Raw genomic sequence first — 27,257 nt, 5'->3', positions numbered from 1 at the left:
CTGCAATATAGACATCCTACATTCACATTGAGTGTATAAAGCCTTGTTTCACAACTTCATGTACGTGCTATAATTTGTCCTGCCTGTTCTGTCAGAATGCTATGGCATCTTTGCATCTTCCTTGGTTATTAGTAGTAGAGAGTGACTCAGAAAACCTCTTTTTGTCTGGCATGTGTTTTCTACAGATTAGCTACAGAGGAAGTTACTGGGAGTGGGTTCTCTATTTCCTCAGTGTTAACCTCTTTCCTCCTCTGTATATATATACACACACACACATATATACATATATATATATATATATATATATATATATATATATATATATATATGCTGCTCCCATGCTACTCTAAACCACCAAGTGTGTTTCTCAGCTTTCATTCTGCTAAACTATTCCTGAAAGGATGTGCCATTTTAAAATTTTAAATCAGTTGTGTGAGTTGAATTACATAGCCATACTTTTATAAAACCCTACTTGATCTTCTGTATACTTACAGCAGATTTACCTTAAGGACAAATATTGGCTACAAATGAAATTACCGGGAGTGCGTAGACCATTCAGGCACTCCCAGTCTGTTTCAGCTATTAGTAATGTAATCGTGACCCTTTGCTTTTGTGTGTATGTTTGTGCATCAAATCTCTCATCTATTATATGTTTGTCCAAAATGGGATGAGGTAGCTATATTTTGGTTGGAAATGACAATAAGCCATGGATAAAACTGACCAGGATTAAGTGAGGTAAGCACTATAGGTGAACTTGATTCTTATTTTGCTGTACATTTCTAAAATTGAATGTATTTCCTTAGAAAATATCTAGAGTCTACTGCCTTACATAAGTTGTATTATTGCATTATGTATCATATTTGTTTTATTTAGGAGAAAGCTTGAATTCTTTGTTTTATCTTTTGTACAATAGTCTTTGGCCACAAATATCTCATAACATCAATTACAGTTGCACTGCAGTGAAGAAAGTCAACACCATGTCCTAGAATAGCTGCCAAGCTACTATAATCCATCACAGCGTTAGCAAGTAGTTATGTACCCAGGTATTTCAATGTTGCCGCTGATTAAAGACCATCACTTAATGCAGATACATTATTGTGAATTACTCTTATTCAAGATTACATACATACTTGTAATTCTAGACCTCCCTGCTGCTTTTGGCTACATTGCTCATAGTATTTTTTTAATATAAAAACCCCAGCATGTAATTTGAACTAGACAATGCGCTACTGATACCAACTGTCCTTGACGGATTCCAGCTTGTTCTTGTAAATTTTTGTTCCTAATGTATTATATTATTTCATAATGTTCCTATCTGTCATTTAACATCGGTGCATATGAAAGAGGCTAGAGGCCATAACTCCACCTACAACTTTCTCTCACCTCACCCTCCTCTCTTTGTCTCTCTTCCTTCTTTACATAGACACACTGACATACTGTATAAAATACTCTTATATAATAATCAGTTTTAGGAAATTAAGCTAATCAGCACTTGACCAACAAGGCAGAATAGGAGAATATTTTGGCAGAAAAAGCTTTTCAGCAAATTTTTACAAAAACTCACACGCATTTTCCAATGAGCCAACACACAACAATATCGTTAAGTGGTACAAATCCGTGTTTTAATTTGTGTTGCTTTTCTGCTTTTAATAAGCAATTTCATCATCACACAGAGCTGACAGGCCTGTGACGTCATTAGCTGACAGCTACTACTTCACTCATGAATCTTTATGATGGTACATTTTAAACCCATTGTTCTCCTACACCGTTTCTAGTAATTTGTTTTGTTTTCTTGACCACTTTATCCTTTTCAGTTTCACAGTGAGGGTGGTGGAGCCTATCCCAGCTGCATATGGGTGAAGGTAGGTCCACCCCTGGGTGAGTTGCCAGCTCATCGCAGGGGGCTAATGTGAGCAATTGCTCACACCTTCAATGTTTTGTCCACACCGGGTCTTGCACCGAGAACCCAGTCTAGTCCCAAACAGACTGAGCTACCATCACCCCATTTCTCATAATCTCACAAAAATTCATACATATACATTTTAAAATCTCCTCGTTCTAACAAGCTCATAGGCAACAATCAGGCATTTTAAAATTCTTAAAATAAGTGTTTGAAAATGTGCTTTTTAATGACCACTTAAATGTGTGTGGGGAGGGGAAAAGGAACTGCTGAATTTATATCACTCACTCCCATCACTCAAGGGTGATGGGACGTTATGCATATAAGGTAGACATGGACTGAGGTGTTAAGGCATGAGCGGGCCTGGACTGGAGGTGTTTCATTAAGATTGGGGCATTAGGCATTGGACATAATGGAGGGGCCCACTTTCTGTTAATTTGTCTTTTTCTTTCATTGTTTATCTTTTCTTTTCATCCTTCCATGTTTTTTTCTGTTTTATTTATTCCTCTTCTTGTCTGAATGTCTAATGATGAACTGATTTTGAACATTTGATTGGAAGAGTTTAAAGAGAAGAACTAGGACTAGAAAAGTTTGTGAATTCATCTTACTCCCACAAAAAGGTGTCCAGAAAAACGTTCTGTTTTTGTCATGTGCATGTTTTGATATATAAACATTTATTTTGCTATTTTGTACTTGTAATCTATTTAAAATATCCACCATCGTTACTATTATGAAAAGAAAAAGGTATCACGAAAATTGTTTAATATTCTTACTACAGATTTACACAAGCCATTCAACCTTTTGTGCTCCGTTTAATGGCTTCAACTTTGAGTGCAGGCTTCCACCTCAGGGGTATTGGGTCACTGTATTTTGCTCTGAGGATGGAATACATGTATTTACCTAGCTCTTGCTCACACAACCAGGCTGAAAAAAATACAGGGGTCGGTGGGTTTGGGGTTGGAACAAGAGGAGGAGCCAAAAGTGGTTGATGAGGCCACAGCCTACTTGCACTGTGGTGAGGGCCTTTGCTGAAGTTGCTTATGAGAATTTTTGGTGGTTAATGTTTGAGGAGGTGGGTGTATTGCTGAGCAGTGGTGACATTCATTAAGTGTGGGTGCTTTTCTGGGGTCTGTGTCAATGTGGTATCATGGCTGAATAACAGGAATAACATGAAATCTGAGAAGTAGACTTAAAAAAAGCCCCCTCACTCAACCTAAAACATTTTTATCTACCAGCACTGCAATGAAATTATTCTTTTTGGTTTGATTACTCTTTTCTCCAAATACATAGTTCAATTGCTTATGGACATACATTCCATTCAAGTTATTTCTTTTGAAAGTTTTACTTTGAAATATTCTTTTAATTTGCAATATTCGAGTGCTGCATGTGAAAAACTAATGGCCATTGCGTCATGCCTGGCACCATGCACACATCAACTGCTTCAACATGTGATATTTTACTTCAACGTGTGATATTTTACTTGATTCTAGGAGTGGACTTATATATAGTTGCCAGACCATCTTGCAATTTAGGGACATGAGATCAACTCATCCCTATTTTAGTATCATCATTTTTAAAAACAAAACAGAAATTCTTTCTAAAACCAGACAACTAAATCTTATTTCATTTAAAAGCTATTAGAGCACAGCCAAGATGTTAAAGTGCTATTTTTTTTCTAAATTAAATCTCAAATGTTTTATTTGTCAGAGGAAGACAGTATACAGACCTGGATATACAGTATATGAAAGAAATTTCCCACCTGTTTCTCATTGTTTGCGTGGCGTCATCAGAAATGGAAAAGTTTTTCTTTTGCAAACATACGTGCATTCATACAAATCCACAACAACATTAGCAATTTACATATTTCTCCATGAATATAACAAGTGCGCTTCTCATGGTCATTGTATTGATGGAGCAAATGCACATTTTGTTGGATAACAAACCTAGTACAGTTAGTAGTACACATCTAGCCACACTTCTAGGTGTGTGCTCCACCTGCATCTGAAAAGTGATGTGCATGTATCACGTGTGGTTTCCTGTTTATACAGAGGTGAAAACAATACCATTTTCAAACCATTTTATTCTAGAGCCAGCATTTAAATATCTACAGATTCAGGCACTCTGGGCAAACGAAAAGGGCAAATGAAAAGGGCAAAAGCAACGAAAACTTGCCGTTTTTGGCCATTTTTGTTTGATACTCGCACCAACAGACCATGGCTCATTAAGCTGACACCAGCTTAGAAGCTCCAGTACTGTTTTCACTGTAGAAGTTACTCCAAAATAAGTTAATTAATTAAAATAAATTTTTGGACAAAAATCCATTTAGCTACCAGGCCCCCTTATTGTTAATAAGCTTAAAAAACTATCATACTTAGGGGGTCGTCTAATCATTAGGTCACATCTTAGCTATGCTGTTATAGGCCAAGGCTGCCGGGGTCCGGAAACATGATCACCTGACAGGCCTCTGTCACCCCACTGGGTCATGGTTTCCTCTCCTCTCCTTTCCTCTCCTTTCCTCCTCATCATCAAGCAGACTAGTTATGCTGATTCTTGTGTAGTTTTTCTGCTTCTCCTCCCCCTTCTCCATTCATTTACAGGTATCGCCGCCTTCGGAGCTGCATGATGACCTCCGGCCCCGCTGACCCGCTGTATAAATAGTGTATTTTTGCATGTGGTTCTGTGCTCTGTGCCCGTCCTCTCCTTTCCTCTCCTCTCCTCTCCTCTCCTCTCCTCTCCTTTCCTCTCCTCTCCTCTCCTCTCCTCTCCTCTCCTCTCCTCTCCTCTCCTCTCCTCTCCTCTCTCTTTACCCAGCCGGCCATCAGCCGGAGGGTCCCCCTACATGAGCCTGGTCCTGCTCAAGGTTTCTTCCTGTTAAAGGGGAGTTTTTCCTTGCCACTGTTGCTTGTCTGGGGTTAGGCCCTGGGATTCTGGAAAGCGCCTTGAAACAATTTTTATTGTAAAAGACGCTATATAAATAAAGATTGATTTGATTTGATTGATTTGTCAATAATGGCTCAATAGTGGCCATGTGACTAACACCCCCTGTTAAGAATATGTTACCATAGCTAATTTGTAGATGGTTTTTGCTGCCTGTGGAGAGGCCACAGTACAGGTGAATGTGAAACCAGAGGTGGAGGTATGATCTGGACTAGATTCATGCTGGTAACGGATTGTGTTTTCGCATCTGCTAGTGTTGCAAGTGTTGTGACGAAAAACCTATATATATATAACTGAAATGTGTATATATATAACAGAAATGTGGGTTTCCCCTGACAAACACTCCATTTCTAGTATTGTTGTTTTGTTTTTTTTAAAAGTATCTTTACTATCTGTACTATCTGTACAGAAGCTGAAGCTTCTGTAGTTATGGTAGCTTTTCCAAATGATACGATTTTACATGATATGATTTTTATTTTTTTGTTTTCACTCATTGTAAAATTGTTTTCACTATTGTTAATTCTGTGTTTAAAGTGAAACTATAAAAGTCAAGCAAATGGTTTGTGTGAAGAGTAAGTGTAAAACTATTTCTTTTGTACTATGCTAAGCTATGTTTGATGTTCATGGTTTGTGGAAAGGTTGGGATGTTTTTACAAGTCCTCTACATGTCTCTGGACCAGTATGATCAAGAGAACTTTAGAGCTCATATAATTATGGCAGCCTGTGGTCTTGTCTCTAAACCTCAGCAACAGCCTCCATTTTGGGTTTTCCATTATTTTACACACTATGGGTATGTTTTATCTTGCTCCACAGAGATTTTTGTCTGGTATAGTGTTGAATTTGTTTATGGTAGACCCTTGTGATTTCGTTGACCTATTCGATAATTGTCCATGTGGCCATCACATTCCATATTTTTATAATTGTATGTAGTTACTATGTAGTTAGGGTCATGCTTAATATTCTCCTGCTAAGTGTCTTAAAAAAATAGTGTGAATGTAGATTGGACAGTAGTTTATAATGTACCAGGCTGTATCTTTTATTGTCTAGAATTATCATTAATACACTTTTGAAAAACAAAAAACAACCTTAAATTATGACTTAATGGAAGCAGTAAAATGGTAAAAATAGTAGAAATAAGTAATTCACCATTCAAGAAGAGATTGAAAATAATCTTTCTGTTATGTTCAAACTGTTCATATAACAATGCTGTAACTACTTATTATCACTCCCGACCAGAACCCTGACCTACTTTAGCTGATGTTCTATCACCTCGGGATAGCAGGGGACAACCTGAACATCCTGTGACACTCCATCCCCCATTTTCTTATATGTTCCTTTTGTATATATCATGCTTTGTTTTATCATGTGACGCTTATGCTTTATCATATGACGCTTACACTTACGCTTATTGTAATCTTAGATGTTCGTGTGCTCGTATAAGAATAAACCTCACCAGGGCCCACACTTGTAGCCCACACTGCAGACGTGTGGTTGCCCTTGCAGCAAGTAAACTGAAGCTTCCGTCTCATTCCTCTGATGGCAACAGCACGGGAAGAAAACCGATCACTTTCTCCCCAACACTTTCCAAATTCAAACCTTTTTTGTGACTCTAAAATATGCTTTAGGTTAAATAGTAGTATTTGCAGTAGCTTGAACTTGCTTTTTATGCAAAAGTTCCACAATAACATTTTATGAGTTAACAGTAATGAGCGAAAAAAGAATTCGATTTCATTTCGGGCGATGGTAGCTCAGTCAGTTAGGGACTTGGCTGAGAGGTGTAGGGTTTTCGTGCCACTGATAAATTTTTACTTTGCACTGTTCAATATTTTTCCCCAGTGTCCCAAATGATGCAATACATTTGATCGCAGTCACAGGCAGCAGCAAAATACAGACTATTTACAATGTGCAAAATCGAAGCTATGGTAAGCTTATCACAGAACAAAAGTATAAAAATGAAAACAAATTTTTTATATAATACCAAAGCAAGCCAAGCTAGTCGTCACAGATAAAGGAAAAAGAGAAAAATCAACTTTAAGACAAAAAACTGTCCAGATTTCTCCAAGAAATTATTTTCAGTTTTGTTGAAGACCCAGTAATTGCAAAAGTGGTCTGCCATTGTCTGTCCACATTGTCTTTAGCATTTTTCCTTTCCCTGGAAACCCTGCTGTTTAGATTAAAGTTTTGGAGTCCCAACAAGATTTACAATGTTTTTCCAGCAGATTTCCTAAGCTTTGGGTAACTGCAGGATTTTGAATTTAATTTGGGGCCTCCTACTGTTCAAGACAAATCTTGATATTACTCTGTTGCATTCCCTAAAATCCTCAGGGGAAAGAGACTAAGAAGGGCTTTCATTTATAATATTTCATTTATGTTAGACATATCTAGAGGCAGTACAGTCTATCTATTTAGATCCACTTGGTTTGTCTTAACAAATACAGTAGATCACAATTTGTTTTTGTATATCGAATGTGTGTTTTGGGATCCAAACCCCCAGATATTTAAAGCAGGGTTGTTCCCTTTAAAACCAAATTTGCTTTTAAAGTCAGGATCCAGTCCCGGCAGCATGGGCAAGCATTGAGGGGGCCGTGCTCACCCATCAAGTCAGTCATGCCCACCCTGGCCTGGACACTAGATATTTTATTTGGTTCATGTTATTTACCTTGGAGTGGTCATCCCTCTATTATTGCTATCTTGATTCTTCAATCATAAGCCTGCCCCCAAATGGTCGTTGTCCAGTCATACATCCTAGTGATACTCTATTGATTCTCTGTCATGTCAAGACAGGCTAGCCAATTACAGATTGCAGAGTTATTGCTTGTTACAGAGTTATACATCAGTCACTGTCACGTAGCTAATGGATGTATGAAATTTCTTCCAAAAAATTAAGGTACGATGTGAACGTGAGTGAGCAGGAAGTAGTGACAATCACTTCTATTGGGAACATAAGCTCTCAAGTAATCAGTAACACTGGAGTAAACATTCATGCTGGGAGAGGTAGCTACAGCAGCTAGGGAGGAACTGGACCAGTGTAGAGCAGTGTAACTCAGGCCATTGCAGCCTAGCGATCTTGGCACAGAAAAGCCCCAAAGATCACTTATGCATGATTTCAACCTTATTTCTCAATCCTTACAGATTTTAAAGCAGTTGCCTAGGCAACTGGAAGCAATGCCTACTGTGTTGACAGCATTTAAACATGGCCTGAGGAGCTAGAACTGCATCCTGTGAAAAGTCATTTTCCACTTTTAAACATGTCTTCACAGCGCATCGCCTAACTATGCATAACCAATGCAAAGCCAATGGGATCAAGTTGGCATTTGAGAAAGACTTGACTCGGAAATAAAAGGAAGAGTGGAAGACAGTGTTTTAAGAAAGTTTCACTTGGTCCACAAATGCTGTCTGCCACTCTACTAAAAGTAGTTGAACCACCCCCACACAAACACCTCTCTCAGATTTACACCAACTCTGGTCATCATTACTAACCTGTCTTCTGTGCAGATAAGTTACACTGCTCCATGTCTTCCCTAGCTGCTGTAGCTACCTCTCCTATCATGAACGTTTACTCCAGTTTTCAGCTTGACATTACCGTAGTTCTTGTGTGTCCAATAGAAGTGAAGCTGTCTGGTGCTATCTGCTGCCACGGGCTCTCACTATTCTTGTTTCGTTTAAATAAATGGACTCAGACACTATTTTTTTGTTTGCTTGTTATTAGATTTTTGGGATGAACTGCCCTTTTTAGTGAGAAAAATATTTCTCAGCACTGAAAACAAAAGAACTGTTGGTTGAAAAATATAAATAAATATTGCATTGTTTCTGCAGCTGGGTTTGTATGGATCGTATGTCTATTCAAATTATAATGAAATTTTGAGCCAAAATGTCTCAAAGAGACATTAATTTAGGTCAACTATTCTGTAAATCTGTTACAGTGAGCAGAAAATCACAGGCAAAAAAACCCACTTGGGTTCATTATCTCCATTTGAAATTCCTCTACTTTCTGGGTCCTCCTTTATCGATCATTTCACATATTTTGTATAATATATGCACGCTTGCATGCTGTGTGTTTACTCGGAGAAAGACTTCTGGTTGACGCTGTGTATATGTGTCAATTGCATGAGTTGCGCACATTTGGCCCTACTACTGGATGTGTGTCCTGCTTATAATATAAATTGCCTGAAATTTGTATGATTCGTTGTTCAATGAAGAGGGTATCCAAGTTGAGAAGAAAGTGATCAACTGAGTAACTCATCTGAGTTACTTCTTGCAGTTTTAATCTGTTAGAGAAGTCGTTCTTTTCTTGATCTCACAAGCACCAATGTGAGCCTGTCTGGCATCTGTGGCATTGGCTCAACTGGAGTACCAGTGTCTGTGTTTGCGCCTGATGGACCCGAACAAAGCCCTGACCCAGATGTCAACTATGCACACCGTGGTTTTTCCATTTCATATACTGGTGCAATCATAACAAATTTTGTAAAGATTATTCATGTTCCTTTCCACTCCACACCTTCCAACCAAGCTTCCAGCAGCTTCAAAAGGGATTTTTATTTTCAGGCCTTTAAAAAAATTGGAATAAACAAGCATTAGAGTACTAGGTGGCTATGCCTAATGTGTATTTGATGCAACATTAAGATCATTCAATCCTGCCTAGTACCACATGACCTTGCCTGAAGTATTCTGTTTCTGCTTCCCCTGTTAGAAATGTGGCAGCACTATTAGAGGGATGTCAGGTTTACTGGTTTTCAAAAGGGTCATATGCAAAACTGACTTTTTCAGTGATTTCAGAACATATATTTGTATATCTGGTGTTGGCACGAGTTCAATGCACCTTGCTATTCTATACAGCTGCTCAGACAAAGACTGAAAACTGGGACCGAGGCGCGCTCCCTTGAGTAGCCAAAAGCCACTTCCTTTGCTGGATCTATCATGACCAGATTGTACAGTGACAAAGCCCAGGGGCGTGGATCCAAGTGCAAACCTAAGGAAAGAATGATCATACCAAAGTTGAGGAATCCAACTCTTTAACACAGGTGGAGGCAACAGGTCATAGAGGACAGGCCAGGCAGAATCAGACAGACAGAATTGCCATACTTCTGCATTTAGGTCAACAGACTATCAGGTCAATCAGGCTTATTTGTCAATGAGACATGGCAAGGAGGCAGTATTCCTGAAGCACAGTACGAGGGCAGTGTGCAGTAGTTAGAGTGGCAATGACATTATCTTGGGAAGGAGTTGCTGGGTTATACTGAGCCGCACGTTCTGCACTAAAGACCGTTGCTAACCTTCTCAGTTAGATCCAGTAGGCAGGCTGCTGTTTGTGTAGCATCAAACTGAGGGGAAGAAAGGCAGCAAAACATTCTCACAAGGACTTACGCAGCACTTGAGGCAACTGCTTCCGAGCAGCAGTACACGTCAGCGGGTGTGCCTCAAGGCTGAGCAGGCATGCCTCAAGACTTTTGAGAGTGACTCTCTGCCTGTCACTCTGAAGCTGGTCTGTGTAATAACAAAGGTCTAAACAACCCTACCCAGTTCTGTAGCTTAGCCCAATTGCTTGTGAAATGTGTGTCCATGCCCAGCTCCTCAAGTACTTGGTTAAATTCAGTTCTGAACTCCAGCAGACTTCTCAGCATTTCACAAGTTCTGTTCCAATGTGTGCTGTATGGTACAATCTTGTACCAGAGTTTTACCAGAGTTTTTTTTATCATTGGGTCATTTGTCATTGACTATTTCCTTACAGCCTGTACTAGCTTTCTTGTTCTTGATATGATAGAATATGCAATTGGGTGCTTCATGACAGCTTTCAAGGTGAGCTTAAGTGTGAGCCAGGCATGGTATTCTGTGGAACTTATTGTACTCCCCATCATCTGACAGGTCAAGTTCTCAGCAAAGAGATAACAGAAATGCAACTAGACAATTTATTTTCATTAAAGGTTAGATAGGCTGCAGACCTTAGGGTAGTCTGCCCCACACTCCAGTCTAGAAGGTGGCGGTAATGTACCTACAAGCTGTTTGCTGTTCACTATAGAACACACCTGATCTTTGTTTACCTTGATTAAATGTTGGGGATTTAGACAGCCTGTCTTTTAACCAGTGCCAAATTGTGCCACTATATTCCTATATCTTTCAGAGCTATTGTAATTGTGGAGCCTTTATTCAATTTTACGCAAGGATTCTTTGATTTGTGTGTTTGTAGTAGCATTTAGAAATATCACATGAGATTCTGGATTTTTGGGATTTTTGCTGAGCTTTACTTTCTGGTTAAATCATTCAGTACACCTGAATTGTACTGCATTGTCTGCCCGTGGGTCCTGAAACCTTAACAGCTGGGACTTTGTTATCACCCTGGGTTTTACAGCAAGGATGATAACAAACATTTCTTACACTTTTAGCACCCTAATTTCTTTTCCATGCGATCACACATTTAATACTGTATGTTTATAAGGAACTTCAATATTTGCCATGACATTAATTATGATTTCAATGTGACAGTTATACATTGTAAGTTTTACCAGATGTATACAACTTGGCATTTTATATTTACAGTGAATATTGAGTAAATAAGAGCAAGTACATTCATTTCCATTCTCTTGAACTCTATTGAATGATTATGACAATTGTTACAATTACCATACAAATTAAAAAAAAAAAAAAAATCAGATAAATGTATTCGGCACTATAATCATACTCATCGTGGTCTCCAGACTCTGCACTTCTTTTTGGTTCATCCGACTCTGCTTTGATCCACATTACATTCAACCTTCTCCTGCACCCCTGGTGCTTCTAAAATCTCCTCCATTCAGTGAGCAATAGACTCCCCATTGTGAGGGTTCTCCATTCGGAGTAGATTATGCACAGCATGGTGAACCTAGATGATAAAAATATGCTGAGAGACGCATGAAGGGGGCTCTTATACCTCTCTTGCTCCAACCACCCACGCAGAAGGGCAGTTTCCTGGCATCCATCTGTTTCCTTTACGAGGCAGTTGCTTTTATGTTTCTCACAATCATATTCAAGAAATTCCATATAGGACTCTGTCGCTTTCTCACAATTTTTGTTGCCATATTGCCAGGTACACCAGTGATGACAAGCAGTGTTACTTGTGCCATTCTTATGCAATCTGGAAAACTTTAAATAACAAATTAATATTGATGGCTCATTGTGGAATGTAAAACAGCAGAGGGTTATTACATCAATAATGGAAAATGGAGACTCGACCAGTTGAATTTTTTGATGGTGTGTCATAAATAGCTCCACTTTTTCACCTTTTCCTCCTTTATTTCTTAAGTGACAATTTTAAGATCCTCCCTGTAGGTGTTGATATTCAAGACCTGGAGATCCAGCATGTTCCACCTTCTCTGCACTGTATTTTATTGTGAAGTATATACCGGTAACTGAAACATACTAATGCAAACAAAAACTAATGTTCACTTCAAAACACTGATTAAGCTGTCCTTGTCAACTTTTAGGAGTTATAATGCAGTTTACAGCCTTTCTTTAACAAGGTACAATTACGGTGAATTAACTGATTGTAAAACTATTTACCAGCAATCCAGTGAAATGACTGGTAAAGTTGGTGAATCATCTTGATCAAACTCATATGGCTGTTAAAAAATGTTGTTTTTGCCATTCCTAACAGTGAAGAAGTATGTAGTCACAGACACTACAGTGGCAGGACAGAAATGATGCAGCAGTCCCTCCCATGGAAAAACTTCTGCAGTAATTCACAGGCAGTAAACAGAGTTATTATGTAGTTATTAGTTATTATAGAGTGATTTGATGACAAAATTAAATAAAAAATCTATTTATGAAACATTTAAAGTACCAAAGACATCCTATGTGTCATTTCTTTGCTGTAACAATGACTCTTTTTTTAACCAAGCAGCCAAGAAACCTTTTCTATTTATTTATTTAAGTTTCTAAACATAGTGGTGTACAACAGAAAAGTAAATTGGGAAAAAAGAATGTAGTTCAAAATAGCACAAACTCAAAGCTAATTGTCAAATCATTATTCTTACTTCTTTACTTTACCCTCATTTAAATTTGATAAAAAATAAAATAAATTGGTTTGTTGTTAATGATGTCCTCAAATCCAGAATCTTTTGGCAAACTTTTTCTAATTATTGACCTCTTATTATTGACTGAATTGACTTGTGTTTGTGTGTGTGTGTGTGTGTGTGCGTGCATGCGTGTGTATGAAACCTGTGCCCCATTTGTCTCTCGAGAGCCCATTATGGCCAACATGCTGATGGAATCTCTAGGGTTAAGCCTCTGATAGGTTCCAGATCCTGCTGGTGTGTGTAAGAGAATGGCAAAGGAGTGAGGAGGTCTTACTGCTGCTCTGATTTATGCGGGTCAGGCTAAAGTTGAACCCCTCTTTGAATTTCTGTACCACGTCAAGCCTCAACTCAGCACGATGCACACAGCTTAATTTCACATCTGGTTGTTTTCCACCGCTTTGATGAGTGTTTAACAAACTCTTTTATAGTTAGATACTAAAACTAAACCTCATTTACAGGCGTAAGAATGTGTTTTTAATTAATCTGCCAAGCTTTAAGCATTGTCTTAAATAACACACATTTTCCACAAAAATTATTTTATACTTGGTCCAACTGTGTGTTCTTATAACTTAATTATTTTCTCTTTTGTCTGTCAACAACAACACTGCAATTTATAAATGGGTTAGATATGCATTTGACTTTTTTAGGGGGAATCATTATTCCAAGTCAAAGTACAGACAATTAATTTTGGCACTGTGTTTTGTTATGTTTGCCTGTTTCAGAAATTATGTTTTTTTTTCTTTTTACAATGTCTTTAAATCTGTTTTCCCTTAGGACCATGTACACTTCAAAAAGCTCTCCTGGTGTCCTCTTGCTTTTTAACTTCCTCATTAGTCTGGGGGACTGTTTGGACCCAGGCGACTCAAATGTGTGCAGCCTCTGGGAGAGGTGAGACTTATTTGACTGGAACTAACATACACTGTGGCTGTATATATTTTTCTATTTTCTGAGAGCATGGGAGTGTCATGATCTGGCTCAATGATCAGACAAAGAGCAGGAATGCAATAGTTCAACCTGAGTGAAGAAAAAAATATTTATTTAGAGAGAAACAGGAGAGGAGCTTTTAGTCCACAACAGCTGGACTAAAAGTTTGGATAGATGCTGTGTTTTTGTCCCTCCTAAGGACAGTCAGAATCTCTGAGTAAATAGAGAGGTGGGCTGGCCTAGATGCAGGGCTTCCTGCGTAACGATTGGAGCAACTGCCTGAAGGCTAAATCCCTTTTCGTTTAACAGCAAATTTTAAAACATACAGATGGAAGAGCATTTTCAAGTTCTTTCCAGTTTAGTTTATCTTGGTGCTGTATTACATTTCCATTATAATACATTTTAAATAAAAAAAACTTTGGTTTCCTTCCTTGAGTTTAACACATTTCAGAGATTTCTTTGTTTGTTATAGTTCCAGGTTTAATATAGTTGCATTATTTTGTTAATTCATACTGTGGCATCAAGGCAGCCATACGTATAATATAATATAGTCAACATTTACCCTTACAATGACAAATTTAAAATTAATTATTAAAATCATTGTTATGCTGATGACACTCAGCTTTATCTAGCCATGAAACCAGAGGAGACAGAGAAGTTAGTGAAGCTTCAGACCTGTCTTAAAGACATAAAGTCCTGGATGTCTGGATTTCCTCCTCCTTAACTCAGGAAAAACTGAGGTCATGGTGTTTGGTCCTGAACCTCTCAGGGATAGATTAGATCACATGATCACTCTAGATGGAATCTCATTAACATCTAGTCTCTGTGTGAGGAATCTTGGAGTAACTTTTGATCAAAATCTCTCCTTCAACTCACACATTAAATTAGTCTCTAATTAGCCAGAGTTCTGACAGGTACTGACAAAAGAGATCACATTACTCCTGTACTGTACTCTTCATTGGCTGCCCGTTAAATTTAGAATAATTTTTAAAACCCTTCTTTTGACCTACAAGGTCCTCAGAGGCCTAGCTCCATCCTACCTGGAGGAGCTAGTGACACCTTGTCCAGGTACGGGAGGCTGACTCCATCGCTACTTTTAAGATTAGGCTTAAAACCTACCTCTTTGAAAAAGCTTATTGTTACTAATTCTGTAGTTCCAGTTATTATCATAGACAGACAAATTATCATACTTAGGGGGTCGTCTAACCATTAGGTTAACATCTTAGCTATGCTGCTATAGGCCAAGGCTGCCAAGGTCCAGAAACATGATCACCTGACAGGCCTCTGTCACCCCACTGGGTCATGGTTTCCTCTTCCCTCCTCTCCTCTTATCTCATCTCCTCTCCTCTCCTCTTATCTCATCTCCTCTCCTCCCCATCAAGTAGACTAGTAATGCTATTTCCTGCGTAGTTTTCTGCTCCCCCCCCCCCTTCTGTATCCATTTACAGGTATCACCGCCTTCAGAGGTGTATACTGACCTCCGACCCCGCTGACCCACTCAACCAGCAGCTTATTCAATTCAATTTAATTCAATATAATGTATTTTTGTATGTATTTCTATGCGCTATGCCTCTCCTCTCCTCTCCTCTCCTACCTATTCTATCCTCTACCTGTCCTCCCCCTTCTCCTCTCTCTCTACCCAGCCATCAGCAGGAGGGTCCCCCTACATGAGCCTGGTCCTGCTCAAGGTTTCTTCCTGTTAAAGGGGAGTTTTTCCTTGCCACTGTTGCTTGTCTGGGGTTAGGCCCTGGGATTCTGGAAAGCGCCTTGAAACAATTCTGATTGTAAAAGACGCTATATGAATAAAGATTGATTGATTGAAATCTGATTTTCATGGCAAGGATGCCAAGATGGTATGTTAAGCTCAAAAATCAGTTTTGGGAAATGAATGGAGGACAGTATTTACCAATAAATAAATAAATAGACTATTTTTTTGTTGAGGCCAGATAATGAGTTTATCCTCTGAAACACCAGGAACTGCCACTGCCAGAGTAAGCTGTTTAGAAGTACTCAATATTGCAAGTTAAAGTGTTTCGTGTACTGTTCATTTACAGTGCTAGGGCAGACCAATGACCTTCCCATCACAACAGCAACTACTTTAGTTTTTATTATTGTTTTACTTTTCAGTTTCACCACCTCAGTGAAGGAGTCCTATTTACATCCTTATGATCAAGTGACAGAAGAGGCTTGCTCAGACCCTCGGACTGCCGACAGATGTTTGCATCACAGGTAACAGCAGTGGTAAATCATTTCCTGCTTTTGCTGATTTTCTGTTCCTATTGGTAAGGCTTCTTAGCTTCCTGTCTATGTGTTTTCTTCAAGGATCATCTACAAGACAGCCTACAGACAGGCGGTAAAAACTGAATATCGCAAGAGGTACCAGTGCTGTCCAGGCTTTTACGAAAGCAGAAACAAATGTGTCCGTAAGTAATGATGTAAAAATCTTCACTAATAATAAATATAATCTTCTCTCACTTTAAAAGAAATAGTTATATTTACAATCTTTATTATTTGGTAAACTGAAACAAGCCTCAAATATTCCTTTTTGAATTCATAAAAATCTGAAATATTATGTATTTAAATTTGAAACACAGTAAATAATGTTTAAGATCACATGAGAGTATTCAATAATTTATTAATTTATATATGTTTTTTATGTTCACAGTAGTGTAGTTCAATTTAAATACCTGCATTTTAAATAAATGCTGGAATCAGAATGTGAAATGTCTGTTATTTATCTAATTTTATTTGTTGATTACCAGATCTTCAATAGTGCAAATAACATTAAATAGATCCTCAAATATGAATAAAGCAAAATATAGAACAGATGAATAATAAGTAAATTAAAATAAATACTAAGTCCAAAATAAAAAGTTAGAGAAATAGCGCTTTTGCTTCCTTCGTCCTGTCTTTTCTAATGTTCACCATTGAACCACATTCGTTGATACCAATTTACATGCTGATAAGACTGTTGTAGATCCTAGTGGTGAGAATAACTAGAGCCTCATTTACTTATGGTTTGCATGCACTAAACGTGCAAAGTTGATATCACCTGCCATATTGGACACTGCTTGCACATTCCATGCAATGGATGTTAGTCTATGATTGACTGGAACTACAGAATTAGTGTCTGTGTAGATTCTGAATCATCCATTTCATCGTATCCAAGATAGTTTTCTCTGTCAACTGGACTGTGTTTCTTCTCTTTGAAGACGTTTCGCTGTCTGAAGAAGGCTTCTTCAGTTCTGAACTCACTGGGGACTGAGCTTGAAAATATAGCCCCTGTGGACCAATGGCATGTTAATGATCTGAGTGGTCACCTGAGAGTCATTGGCAGGGTCGTTGGTAGGGTCATTCACCTAGTTTCGGTTGAGGTGTCTCCCCTTTGTCTGCTGGCTCACTTGGTGGTGAGTCTCCAGGTCTCCTGGAATGGTGTGAATATTTGGTTTGTTGTTGGAAGGAGTGGAAGACTGCATTGTACGTGGGATAGGATAGGAAGTGCCTCAGCCCACCACCTCCTGTCACTAGCTCCTCCAGGTAGGATGAAGCTAGGCCTCTGAAGACCTTATAGGTCAGAAGAAGAATTTTAAAAATTATTCTAAATTTAATGGGCAGCCAATGAAGAGATGCCATTACAGGAGTTATGTGATCTCTTTTGTCAATACCTGTCAGAACTCTGGCTGCAGCATTTTGGATCAACTGGAGGCTTCTTAAAGAGTTGTTTGGACACCCTGATAATAAAGAATTACAATAGTCCAGCCTGGAAGTAACAAATGCATGGACTAACTTTTCAGCATCATGCCATGTCAGTAGTTAACTGAGCTTCGCGATGTTCCTCAGGTGAAAAAAGGCACATCTAGAGACTAATTTAATGTGTGAGTTGAAGGAGAGATTTTGATCAACAGTTACTCCAAGATTCCTCACAGAGAGACTAGATGTTAATGAGATACCATCTAGAGTGATCATGTGATCTAATCTATCCCTGAGAGGTTCAGGACCAAACACCATGACCTCAGTTTTTCCTGAGTTAAGGAGGAGGAAATTTGAAGACATCCAGGACTGTCTTTAAGACAGGTCTGAAGCTTCACTAACTGCTCTGTCTCCTCTGGTTACATCGATAAATATAGCTGAGTGTCATCAGCATAACAATGAAAATGTATTCCATGCGGCTGAATAATGTTTCCTAAGGGAAGCATGTACAAGGTGAAAAGGATTGTTGTTAAAATATGAAAATTTCTGGATAAAAAACTGAATACCTAATGAGTTTTCGATTTTATTTCTACCCAACGATGTGTCCATGAGTGTTTGCATGTGTGGGAAAAAAACACTCTGATGTGCAATCATGAACACGAAAGCAATACTTTTAATATGTGCTTTTTATCTACAGCTCGCTGTACCATGGAGTGTGTGCATGGTCGATGTATTGCTCCAGACCAGTGCCAGTGTGAAAGAGGCTGGCGAGGCGATGACTGTTCCAGCGGTAGGAATCTGGCTTTCCCTCACTAGTGGCCACACACATATAGCATCTGTTACAATCAAAATTGTTTCTAGGCGCTTTACAGAATCCCAGGGCCTGACCCCCAACAGTGGCAAGGAAAAACTCCCCTTTAACAGGAAGAAACCTTGAACAGGACCAGGCTCATGTAGGGGGACCCTCCTGCTGATGGCCGGCTGGGTAGAGAGAGAGGAGAAGGGGGAGGACAGGTAGAGGACAGAATAGGCAGAGATCAGGAAAAGATATTAATAGTACAAACTGCTGGTATAAGAGTAGAGTGGGTCAGAGGTCGGCAGGCAAGCATACAGCTAAAAATTCGGCTAGACCTGTAGATGAATACGGGGGGGAGCAGAGAAACTATACAAGAAACAACATCATCAATGATCAACTCCGGCAGCCTCAGCCTATAGCAGCATAAATACGATGTTAACCTAATAATTAGATGACCCTCTAATTAGACGACAAATGCGTGGACAAATCTTTCTGCATCATGCCACATCAGTAGCTTCCTGATCTTTGCGATGTTTCTCAGGTGAAAAAAGGCACTTCTAGAGGCTACTTTAAATTTCCATTTAATTCAAAACATCCCTTTCAAGGTAATTTAAAAATGAACTACAAATTGTTTTTACAATATTATTGTCTATATGGATTTATACAGAAAGGCACAGAGGAATAAATGACATACTTGCCAAAGTATCATTAATCTTTTTGTCATATGTGAATATGAGTGAAGTGAACAATAATAAACAAAAAGACTAAAAAGAATGTAGCCTAACCATTTTTCAAGATATATGGGGTAAATATTTCTTAAGGAATATAAATATAAATCCGGGGAAATAAAATAAAATTTCAGACATAAAATCAAGACAGCAGGGAAAAAAAATGTATGTGTGCAAAATGTGTGTTTTATTTACAGTAATTACGGTATCCATACATTCAAATATTACCGTAGTCTAAAATTAAACAACAAACAACAAACAAAAATTGACATCTTACATTTGATCAAGCATTGATAGAAAGTGTTGATGTTGATATTTTCCACAACCTTCATGCAGTTTCATCAAAGTCATGTGGGTCAATAGTGCACAGTGCTCCTCCTTTCTACTCCTGCACAGCCATAGGATTATTTTAATGGGTAGTGGATCGCTCCTGAGAGGGAAAAGGGGTTAAGCGGAAATGGAAAATATTATCCCTGCCTTTTTTCATGCATGACCTAGTTTTTCCCCCACTCTCTCTCTCTCCTACAATTCTTACTTTGTTTTATTCTCACACATTTGCTCTCCAGCTTTGGGGAGTTTTGGCAGAATAAGTTAAACACTTTTGAGAGTCTGTATTATGAGCTCTCTTAATGTTATGGGAAGAAATAGGAGGGTATGACCAATACTTTCTTAATGAATACTCATAGGACAGAAGGAAAGCAGGGGGCAAAGTCTAAGTCTTTAATCGTTGGCCATATTGAGAAAGTGCTGTTAGACACAGGAATTAAAAACTAACTCCTAGATTGAGTTAGATGCCCATAGATAATGTGAACTTTGGACACTCAGGAGAAATCCTACCAACAAATCCTAAATTCACAGTGGAATTTTCTCACCATAGCATACATTTTTCATAAAGATGCCATTACTGAAGCATTTGCATTAATTACTGGGTGTACGTTATTAAAGTGTCACCTATATTAGAATTGTCCCGCCGTTTGCATTTGTTTTGTTAAACTCAACAAAGCTTTTTTGTTGAGTTTATATAATGTATTAATTGAAAGCTCTATTTTCGAATCAGATCTCTAATTTGTATTATTATTTTTATTGTTGTTGTTGTTTACATGTGTTCAAATCAAATTGTAGTACATAGGCAGAGAGTGTGAAATCATAATCATGTTTAACTTCTTTTCTTGTATTTACAGCACTTATGTCACTTTAGGGATCGGAGTGTTACTGGAAACCAGCTGCTCTGAAATATTAGAAACCATAGGAGACGAAAGTTACAACCTCTGTTGTAAATATGTGTAATGTGTGTGAAAATAGGCTGCTCTAGGGAAAAAAGGATAAATTAATTTCAAAATCTTCAGATGTGTATGTGGTAGTATTTAATTTTCTCAGATACATTTTCCTGATACTCTCAGTACAGTGATGACAGGTTTGGAATTAAAGTCAGCAAAAACAACCAAATATTCTTTTGTCTTTATTTTTTCCAGACTGTGATGACAATCATTGGGGATCAGCTTGCAGGCAGTCATGTAAGTGTAAGAATGGAGCTCTGTGTGATCCTATCAAAGGAACCTGCCAGTGTCCTCCAGGGTTTGTCGGGCACTACTGTGAGGACGAATGTCCAGCCGGGAACTTTGGGAAAGGTTGTCTGCAGAAGTGCAAGTGTGGGACTGGAGGATCCTGTCATAAAGCAACTGGAGAATGTTTATGTCGGGATGGATTCACTGGGACCTTGTAAGTGCCTTAACAGCCTGCATGAATGGAAAAACAATTATTTCTGTATTTCCCAAAAAATGTAATTATTATAGTATTTTGACAAACCAAAACCAGACTTCAAAAAATGCACTGAAATTGAGATGATGTTTATGGATTATTATTAATATTGTCAGAAATAATCTGTAAAAGTTTTATAATTACACTTCCATAAGTGTCATTATACATCCATATGTATATATTTGGACACTGACAAATGTTTTGTTAATTTAATTGTTTACCAAAGCATATTTAACTCACAAGGACCCAAAAAGTATAAAACAACAATGGTATTTATAGAATTTCCATGCTGAAAATGATAAATAGATAGGCTTCACCACAAGACCCTTAATTAGGATAAAAATGAGAAAGGTCTGATTGGGATCAGCACACTGCATCTGAAATGTGATGGAGACAGAGTGATGTCATGAGAATAAAAAGCTCCGTTTGCCACTGGGTCTCTAACAGAAATCACAATCAACCAGATGAATTCTGAAATGTATGGATAGCAATCCACAGTACCGATGGACAATGACTCACAGCATAGTGTAGACACTTTTCTTTATCTTATTTAAGACAAATATGTGAAATATTTTGCAATGACCAATTCAATGTACAAATCTCAGCCTGATTGGAATGCATTTCACTTGCTAAAGACAAACTGTAAGATACACACATAGAAACACGTGACAAATTCAAAAGGTATAGGCACTGGTCAGAGTTCAATGTGTAATTCGGTGTACTACATACATTCAACAATATAAATTCCCTTCATGTCCGTAGGGGTAGTCGGTCAGTCAAGTCAGTGATATCAATTTGATTTTGAAGCGTGGGTGCGCAATGGTAACTTATCAGGTACATCCAAGTCTACTCCATGGCTTATTTGTCTAGAGAGACTAAGGAAAGCACCAGAAGCACCAGAACACCAAATGTCCCAGATCTATCCAAGTGTGAATACCTGATTCAGCAGTTGCCACTTAAAACTGTTTCTATAGGCGTAGCACAACTTCTTGTATTAACAAACTATATAATGTGAATCATCTCATCTGGTCTGTTTTTTTTTTTTTAAATAAAATGAGTTTTGAAAAAGTTCTGAAACATTCACTTAAGTTTATGACAATTTATGATTCAGATAAATCTAGCTTTTAAAAAATGAGTACCGTAATCATTCAGAAATTGATCAAATTGAAATTTACCTTTGTGATCAAGATTACATCTGAAATGAAAAAGAAAAGTACCCTCTAAATTCCCTTTTAAAAGGCATTGTATAGGTGCTTTCGCTCGAGTGAATTTGTGCAAAACACACTCTTATTTTCCTATTTGCTTTTGCCTCTGTCATTTTTCCAGCTGCGAGATGACCTGCAATAAAAGATGCCAGGCACGCTGCCCCTGCCAGAATGGAGGCATCTGTAAGGGCAAAGGAATCTGCACCTGCCCTCCTGGATGGACAGTAAGTTTTTAATTTTATTTTAAATCTCAGTGTGCTTTTAAATATACAGACTAAAGATGACAAGAAAACAGTCATATATAATTCAACAATTTAGGTTGCATTCACACATTTTTTAGTTTTAATCTGGTCCAAACGCCAGCCCGCTGGCAGAGTGCCATGTTTCCATAGTGACAGATCCAGTCTTGTACTAGTATGACTCTTGTACCACACTTTAGTGTGTGTGTCACCTGGTCTCCTGATAATTTACTTGAATATCCTAGTGTGTAAATTTGTATGTGTTAGTCAGACAGACATGCAAATTTTCCATCAGTGGGACAATAAATGAGATTGTATCATGAAATTCTTCTTTGATTCTGGACGGCAAAAAGAAAATTCTGTCAGAGAGCAAAACTTATTACTTTGTGATTACCTGGCTTATTTATAAAGCTGCTGTTTCAATCCCTCCATGTTTGCTCACACTTGGGTTTTCTTCACTTAATTCTGCAGGGTGCAGTTTGCACAGAGCAATGTCCAGAAGGACGTTTTGGACCAAACTGTACCGAAGAATGTGTCTGCCACAATAGGGGTGAATGTGATACCAAAACTGGACAGTGCCAGTGTGCTAAAGGGTTCACTGGGGACAGGTTTGTTACTAAGTTGTTGTTTTTTTTGTTTGGTTGGTTTTTTGTTTTTGTTTTTGTTTTTTTTGGGGGGGAGGGGGGTCATGCATGTGCCAATCACAATGAAAACTAAAAAGATATTTAAGATTTGAGTAGGGGGAAAAAAGAAAAATCCCCAGCAAATATTTACCAAAATTCTATTTGAAATGTCAAATTTGAAAATTAAATTGCATTAGCAGAAAGGCTTTTTCATTTTAAGGCTCTAGCTAAGGGGATGGTGGTAGCGCAACCTGTTGGAGACTGGACTGAGAAGCAGAGGGTTCTTGGTTTGAGCCTCAGGGCAGACAAAACATGGAAACTGTTCTTGTAATGGTGCAGGTGCAAGAACACCTTCAGAGCATTGCCAAGGTACCCTTGAGCAAGGTATCGAACCCACAAATGCTCACATAGGGCCCTGTAATGGACTCATCCAGGGGTGGACCCTACCTTTGCCCATTGCCATACCCTCCCCATGACCCCAAAAGGGATGAAGTGACGAGGCTCGTCTTCTTAACCACATTTTCATTTTCTTCATTAGATTGCACAACTAAAAGAAATCAAACAGGACATTGTTTTCATTCCTACTTCACAAAAAGTCATATTTCAATTTGAATTGGCAATGCCAAGCAGCCCTGGAGAATGACTTCACTGGCTGCAGTATCGCTCTTCCAGACACCATCCTGCAATCCTTGTCAGAATTAGCTTTCCATGTGGAGTTACATACAATTTTGCAATCGGATACCCATGAAAGACTTGAGCTTGGCTGCATACTCTGCCCTCACAGATGCGATACTCAAAGAAGGAATGGTCTCAGTCCTTCAGTAAGGAGGACTGTGGAATGCTCAGTATCATGTTATAACAACTAACTAACATGTTATTTTGAGATAAGATGTTTTCACGTAATAATGTTTTCCCTCCACATTAAACAAGAAAAATGTGAAATGATAGAGGCAAGAATTACGGATTATTCCTCAAACTAAGTGGCAACCTTCATTTGACTAATGAAGGTTACACTCAAAACATAGTCTACAGGTAATGGGAGAAAGTGGTAGTTAGTATTTGTGTAGTTAAAACAAACAAGTATTAGCATTTTGGAGCTATTGCCATATGGCCGCAAGTTGCACATTCCAAAACAAAGAGTGTCTGTTTTGACCAGAAATATGCAACATTTGGATACAGTTGAAGGATGCTACATCAAGAGAGTCTAATTTGTTTTTTCTGTGGTACAAGCCCATGTATTTCAAAATCTGCTTTTGAGTACACACTGATAAGATCATCTCTGCCCAATGACCTTTGTATCTTGCCATGTCTCAAACAAGTCTAAAGTAGAATTTGCCTGAAAGAAGAGCAGCCAGGGACATCCATTTGCAACTCCTTAATGAGTGGCTCAAAGACGACAGGTTAGACCTGAAAATAGCACCTTTTGCTTTGGATCAAATCAAATCAAACAATCTTTATTCATATAGCGTCTTTTACAATCAAAATTGTTTCAAGGCGCTTTCCAGAATCCCAGGGCCTGACCCCAGACAAGCAACAGTGGCAAGGAAAAACTCCCCTTTAACAGGAAGAAACCTTGAGCAGGACCAGGCTCATGTAGGGGGACGCTCCTCCTGATGGCCGGCTGGGTAGAGAGAGAGGAGAGGGGGGAGGACAGGTAGAGGATAGAATAGGTAGGAGAGGAGAGGAGAGGAGAGGAGAGGAGAGGAGAGGAGAGGAGAGGAGAGGAGAGGAGAGGAGAGGAGAACAGGTAGAGGATAGAATAGAATGCTGGTCTACTTGTGGTTCCCAGAGTCTCTAGGAGTAGAATGGGGGGCCGAGCATTTAGCTACCAGGCCAAACCTGTCAAACCTGCATTGCATCTTCATAGATTTGAAGCATCAGACACCACTTGAGAAAAAAACCTTAGCCAATGTTAGCTTTGGGAGAACTATGTCACTATCTATGTCCACACCAGATGCATTCTTAAATGGCTAGTTATTCTGGAATATGAAGGCAAGAAGTCGGGGGTTGGTCATTCTACCATAACAAATTCATAAATAATTGAGGGTCTTTTTATTCCATAAATTTGTTGGACTGTATTGAACATATTGATTATTTTTATAACTCTCAGCTTCTGTCCTCAGGTGCAATGAGGAGTGTGCTGCAGGCACTTATGGTCAGGACTGCAAAGGAGTGTGTGACTGTGCTAACGGTGCTCGTTGCTACAACATCGATGGAGGCTGCCTGTGTGAGCCAGGTTTCCATGGTCCGCAGTGCAGAGAAAGGATGTGTGCACTTGGAAAGTATGGGATGCACTGTGAAAACACCTGTCTCTGCCAGGACAAACACACACTCAGGTGAGAGGCTACTGTTAGGAAATGAAAGACAAGAAACGAGCAGCAGAAGCTTATTCTTCGCAAACTTTTCCTTTTGTCAAACAGGACACATTTTTGGAAATGGGTACCTTATGTATCTTGTGTATCCTACAATTGGATTACTAAAGCTGCAGAGCTAATTGTAATTCATAAAGCCACTGATGATTGCAAATAATTCACAGCCCTAACCACTTAAGTTCTGGTTATTTAATTTTATGGAAAAATGCCAGGCAATAAAAACTAATAATTTACAAATAAATACCCAAAAAGACAGGTCCATTATCCAAATGTGAAATGTAACAAATAATAATGTTAATAAAGATAGAAAGATTAGATTGACAACAGCATGGATAAAAGGTTATGACAAAATTTGTAAAATATATTTCATGACAAATGAAGTTGATGCATCTGCTTATTCTCTAAACCTGGAGCTTTTCTGAAGAAATGTAGTTTCATGAAAACATCAAACAAAACATTCCTAATCAATTTAAGCCTTAACATCTCTTGTAAAACATATATTTAGGGAAATTGCCTTATTTTATCTATTGCATTATGTGATTCTACATAATTCTTTTATGATATTCTTTATATCTGAAAATCTTTAGACGATAAAGAGGCCAGTCTGATTCTTAGCTAGGCTTAAATATAAAAATTAAAATGCACTAATTTACCTTTGATCTTCAAGGTATTATGGCATTATGTATGTATGGCATTTGTCTGTTTTATTTTGCCCCTTGTTGAACACTGTTACATCTCTTCACATTTGGTGTAAGTCGAGTATTATCATGTGCAATCCCCTCACAAAAGATCCACATCTGCCACTTTGGAGAATTACAATTTAAATTGGATTTCTCCTTCCTCCTGGTCATCAACCTTGTAACTTTGGTGATAATTTACATCGACTTGTTGATTATACTTTAAACTTTACACTTGCGGGAACAATTGAATGGTGCGTCTGCATAACGCAGAAATGTGATACTCAGTTAATAGTTTATACATATTTGTGTTATTTAGGTTAGACAACATATAAACTAAGAGGATTGAACAATGGTAAAGTGGTAAATCTGTGTTAATTTGACAGCAAACAACATAACCTTCATAACTTTTGGCCATCATTACCATCAAGTTAACACAGCTCATCATTTCCTCTCCAGCTAAGAAGTATTTTGAGCAGTCTCTTAAATAAAATGTCAGCATACAACATTTTTCAGATATATAACACTGGGGAACACAATTTTTGTTGAGTTAGGCCTGACAGCTGTTTTTAATTAATCCAAGTAATCCAAAACTGACTGCATTTTTTCTCGCTCACGTCAAAGTTTTTGAACTCTAGGATCCCCTGTAGTTCAAAGTATCCCCTCTAGGATATTGATAGTTCTAACCTATTGGGAGCTGCACACACGTCTTACCGCACAGTCTCAACTGTGACTGAAACAACCACGAAGTTGCCACGTAGCTGTAGAGGAGTCCACTTGTAATCAGCTGGCAAGTCTCACTACAGCTAATCAGTGGAATTTTGCTTGTCTAGAGGGTAAGATATGGAGAAAAAAATTCACATCCTAGATAAAACTGACTGAAATTTTCTAATCAGCATGCCAGTTTTAATTTTAATCAGCATAGAAATATAACTCAATATAAAAATAAATTCCAATTGTAAGTTGTCATTCTGGTCGATCATCCAACACGGTGGTAAAAACTGACAAAATCACAACATGGTGCTTGGAAAATTGCAAAAACACCTAAGCCAAAAACCGTAGCATTTAAATTGTGAAAATAATTAAAACATTCAAGAGATACACAAAAATTTTATTTCTGGGCCTGGGAGTGGAGCCTGTACCCGAAATGTTTGTGTTTTGTGTGTGTGTCTGTGTGTCTGTGTGTGCATTTATATATAGATATATAAATATAGAAATTCTCACCAAAGTGAGAATTGTGCTTGTACTTGTACTTAACACCTGTTCAATTTGTGTGTGTGTGTGTGTGTGTGTGTGTGTGTGTGTGTGTGTGTGTGTTTTAAACAATCACACTGTGTGACAAAAAGACAGTGGTAAGGAA

General features: G+C 38.3%; 1 protein-coding gene across 4 annotated transcripts in view; it reads left to right on the top strand.

The window, feature by feature from the left end:
• pear1 (platelet endothelial aggregation receptor 1) overlaps window positions 1-27,257 on the top strand; it is a 44,029-nt gene that overhangs the window by 687 nt on the left and 16,085 nt on the right. The window contains exons 2-11 of one of the 4 annotated variants that reach the window (XM_029838353.1): window positions 677-735; window positions 1,815-1,862; window positions 13,660-13,773; window positions 15,937-16,038; window positions 16,132-16,232; window positions 18,197-18,289; window positions 20,496-20,742; window positions 22,108-22,210; window positions 22,697-22,833; window positions 24,972-25,184. In XM_029838353.1, the coding sequence (XP_029694213.1) occupies window positions 13,664-13,773; window positions 15,937-16,038; window positions 16,132-16,232; window positions 18,197-18,289; window positions 20,496-20,742; window positions 22,108-22,210; window positions 22,697-22,833; window positions 24,972-25,184 (1,106 nt within the window). In that variant the 5' untranslated portion in view covers window positions 677-735; window positions 1,815-1,862; window positions 13,660-13,663. Of the gene's footprint in view, window positions 1-410; window positions 736-1,814; window positions 1,863-13,659; window positions 13,774-15,936; window positions 16,039-16,131; window positions 16,233-18,196; window positions 18,290-20,495; window positions 20,743-22,107; window positions 22,211-22,696; window positions 22,834-24,971; window positions 25,185-27,257 lie in introns of those variants that run through there. The other 3 variants (XM_029838352.1, XM_029838351.1, XM_029838354.1) reach the window with 3 other exon arrangements.

This window comes from Takifugu rubripes, chromosome 7 (genome assembly GCF_901000725.2).
Source record: "Takifugu rubripes chromosome 7, fTakRub1.2, whole genome shotgun sequence".
In the NCBI taxonomy this organism is placed as follows: Eukaryota; Metazoa; Chordata; class Actinopteri; order Tetraodontiformes; family Tetraodontidae; genus Takifugu; species Takifugu rubripes.
The sequence above is the reverse complement of the archived record's forward strand: the minus strand, read 5'-3'. Positions and strand labels throughout refer to the sequence as shown.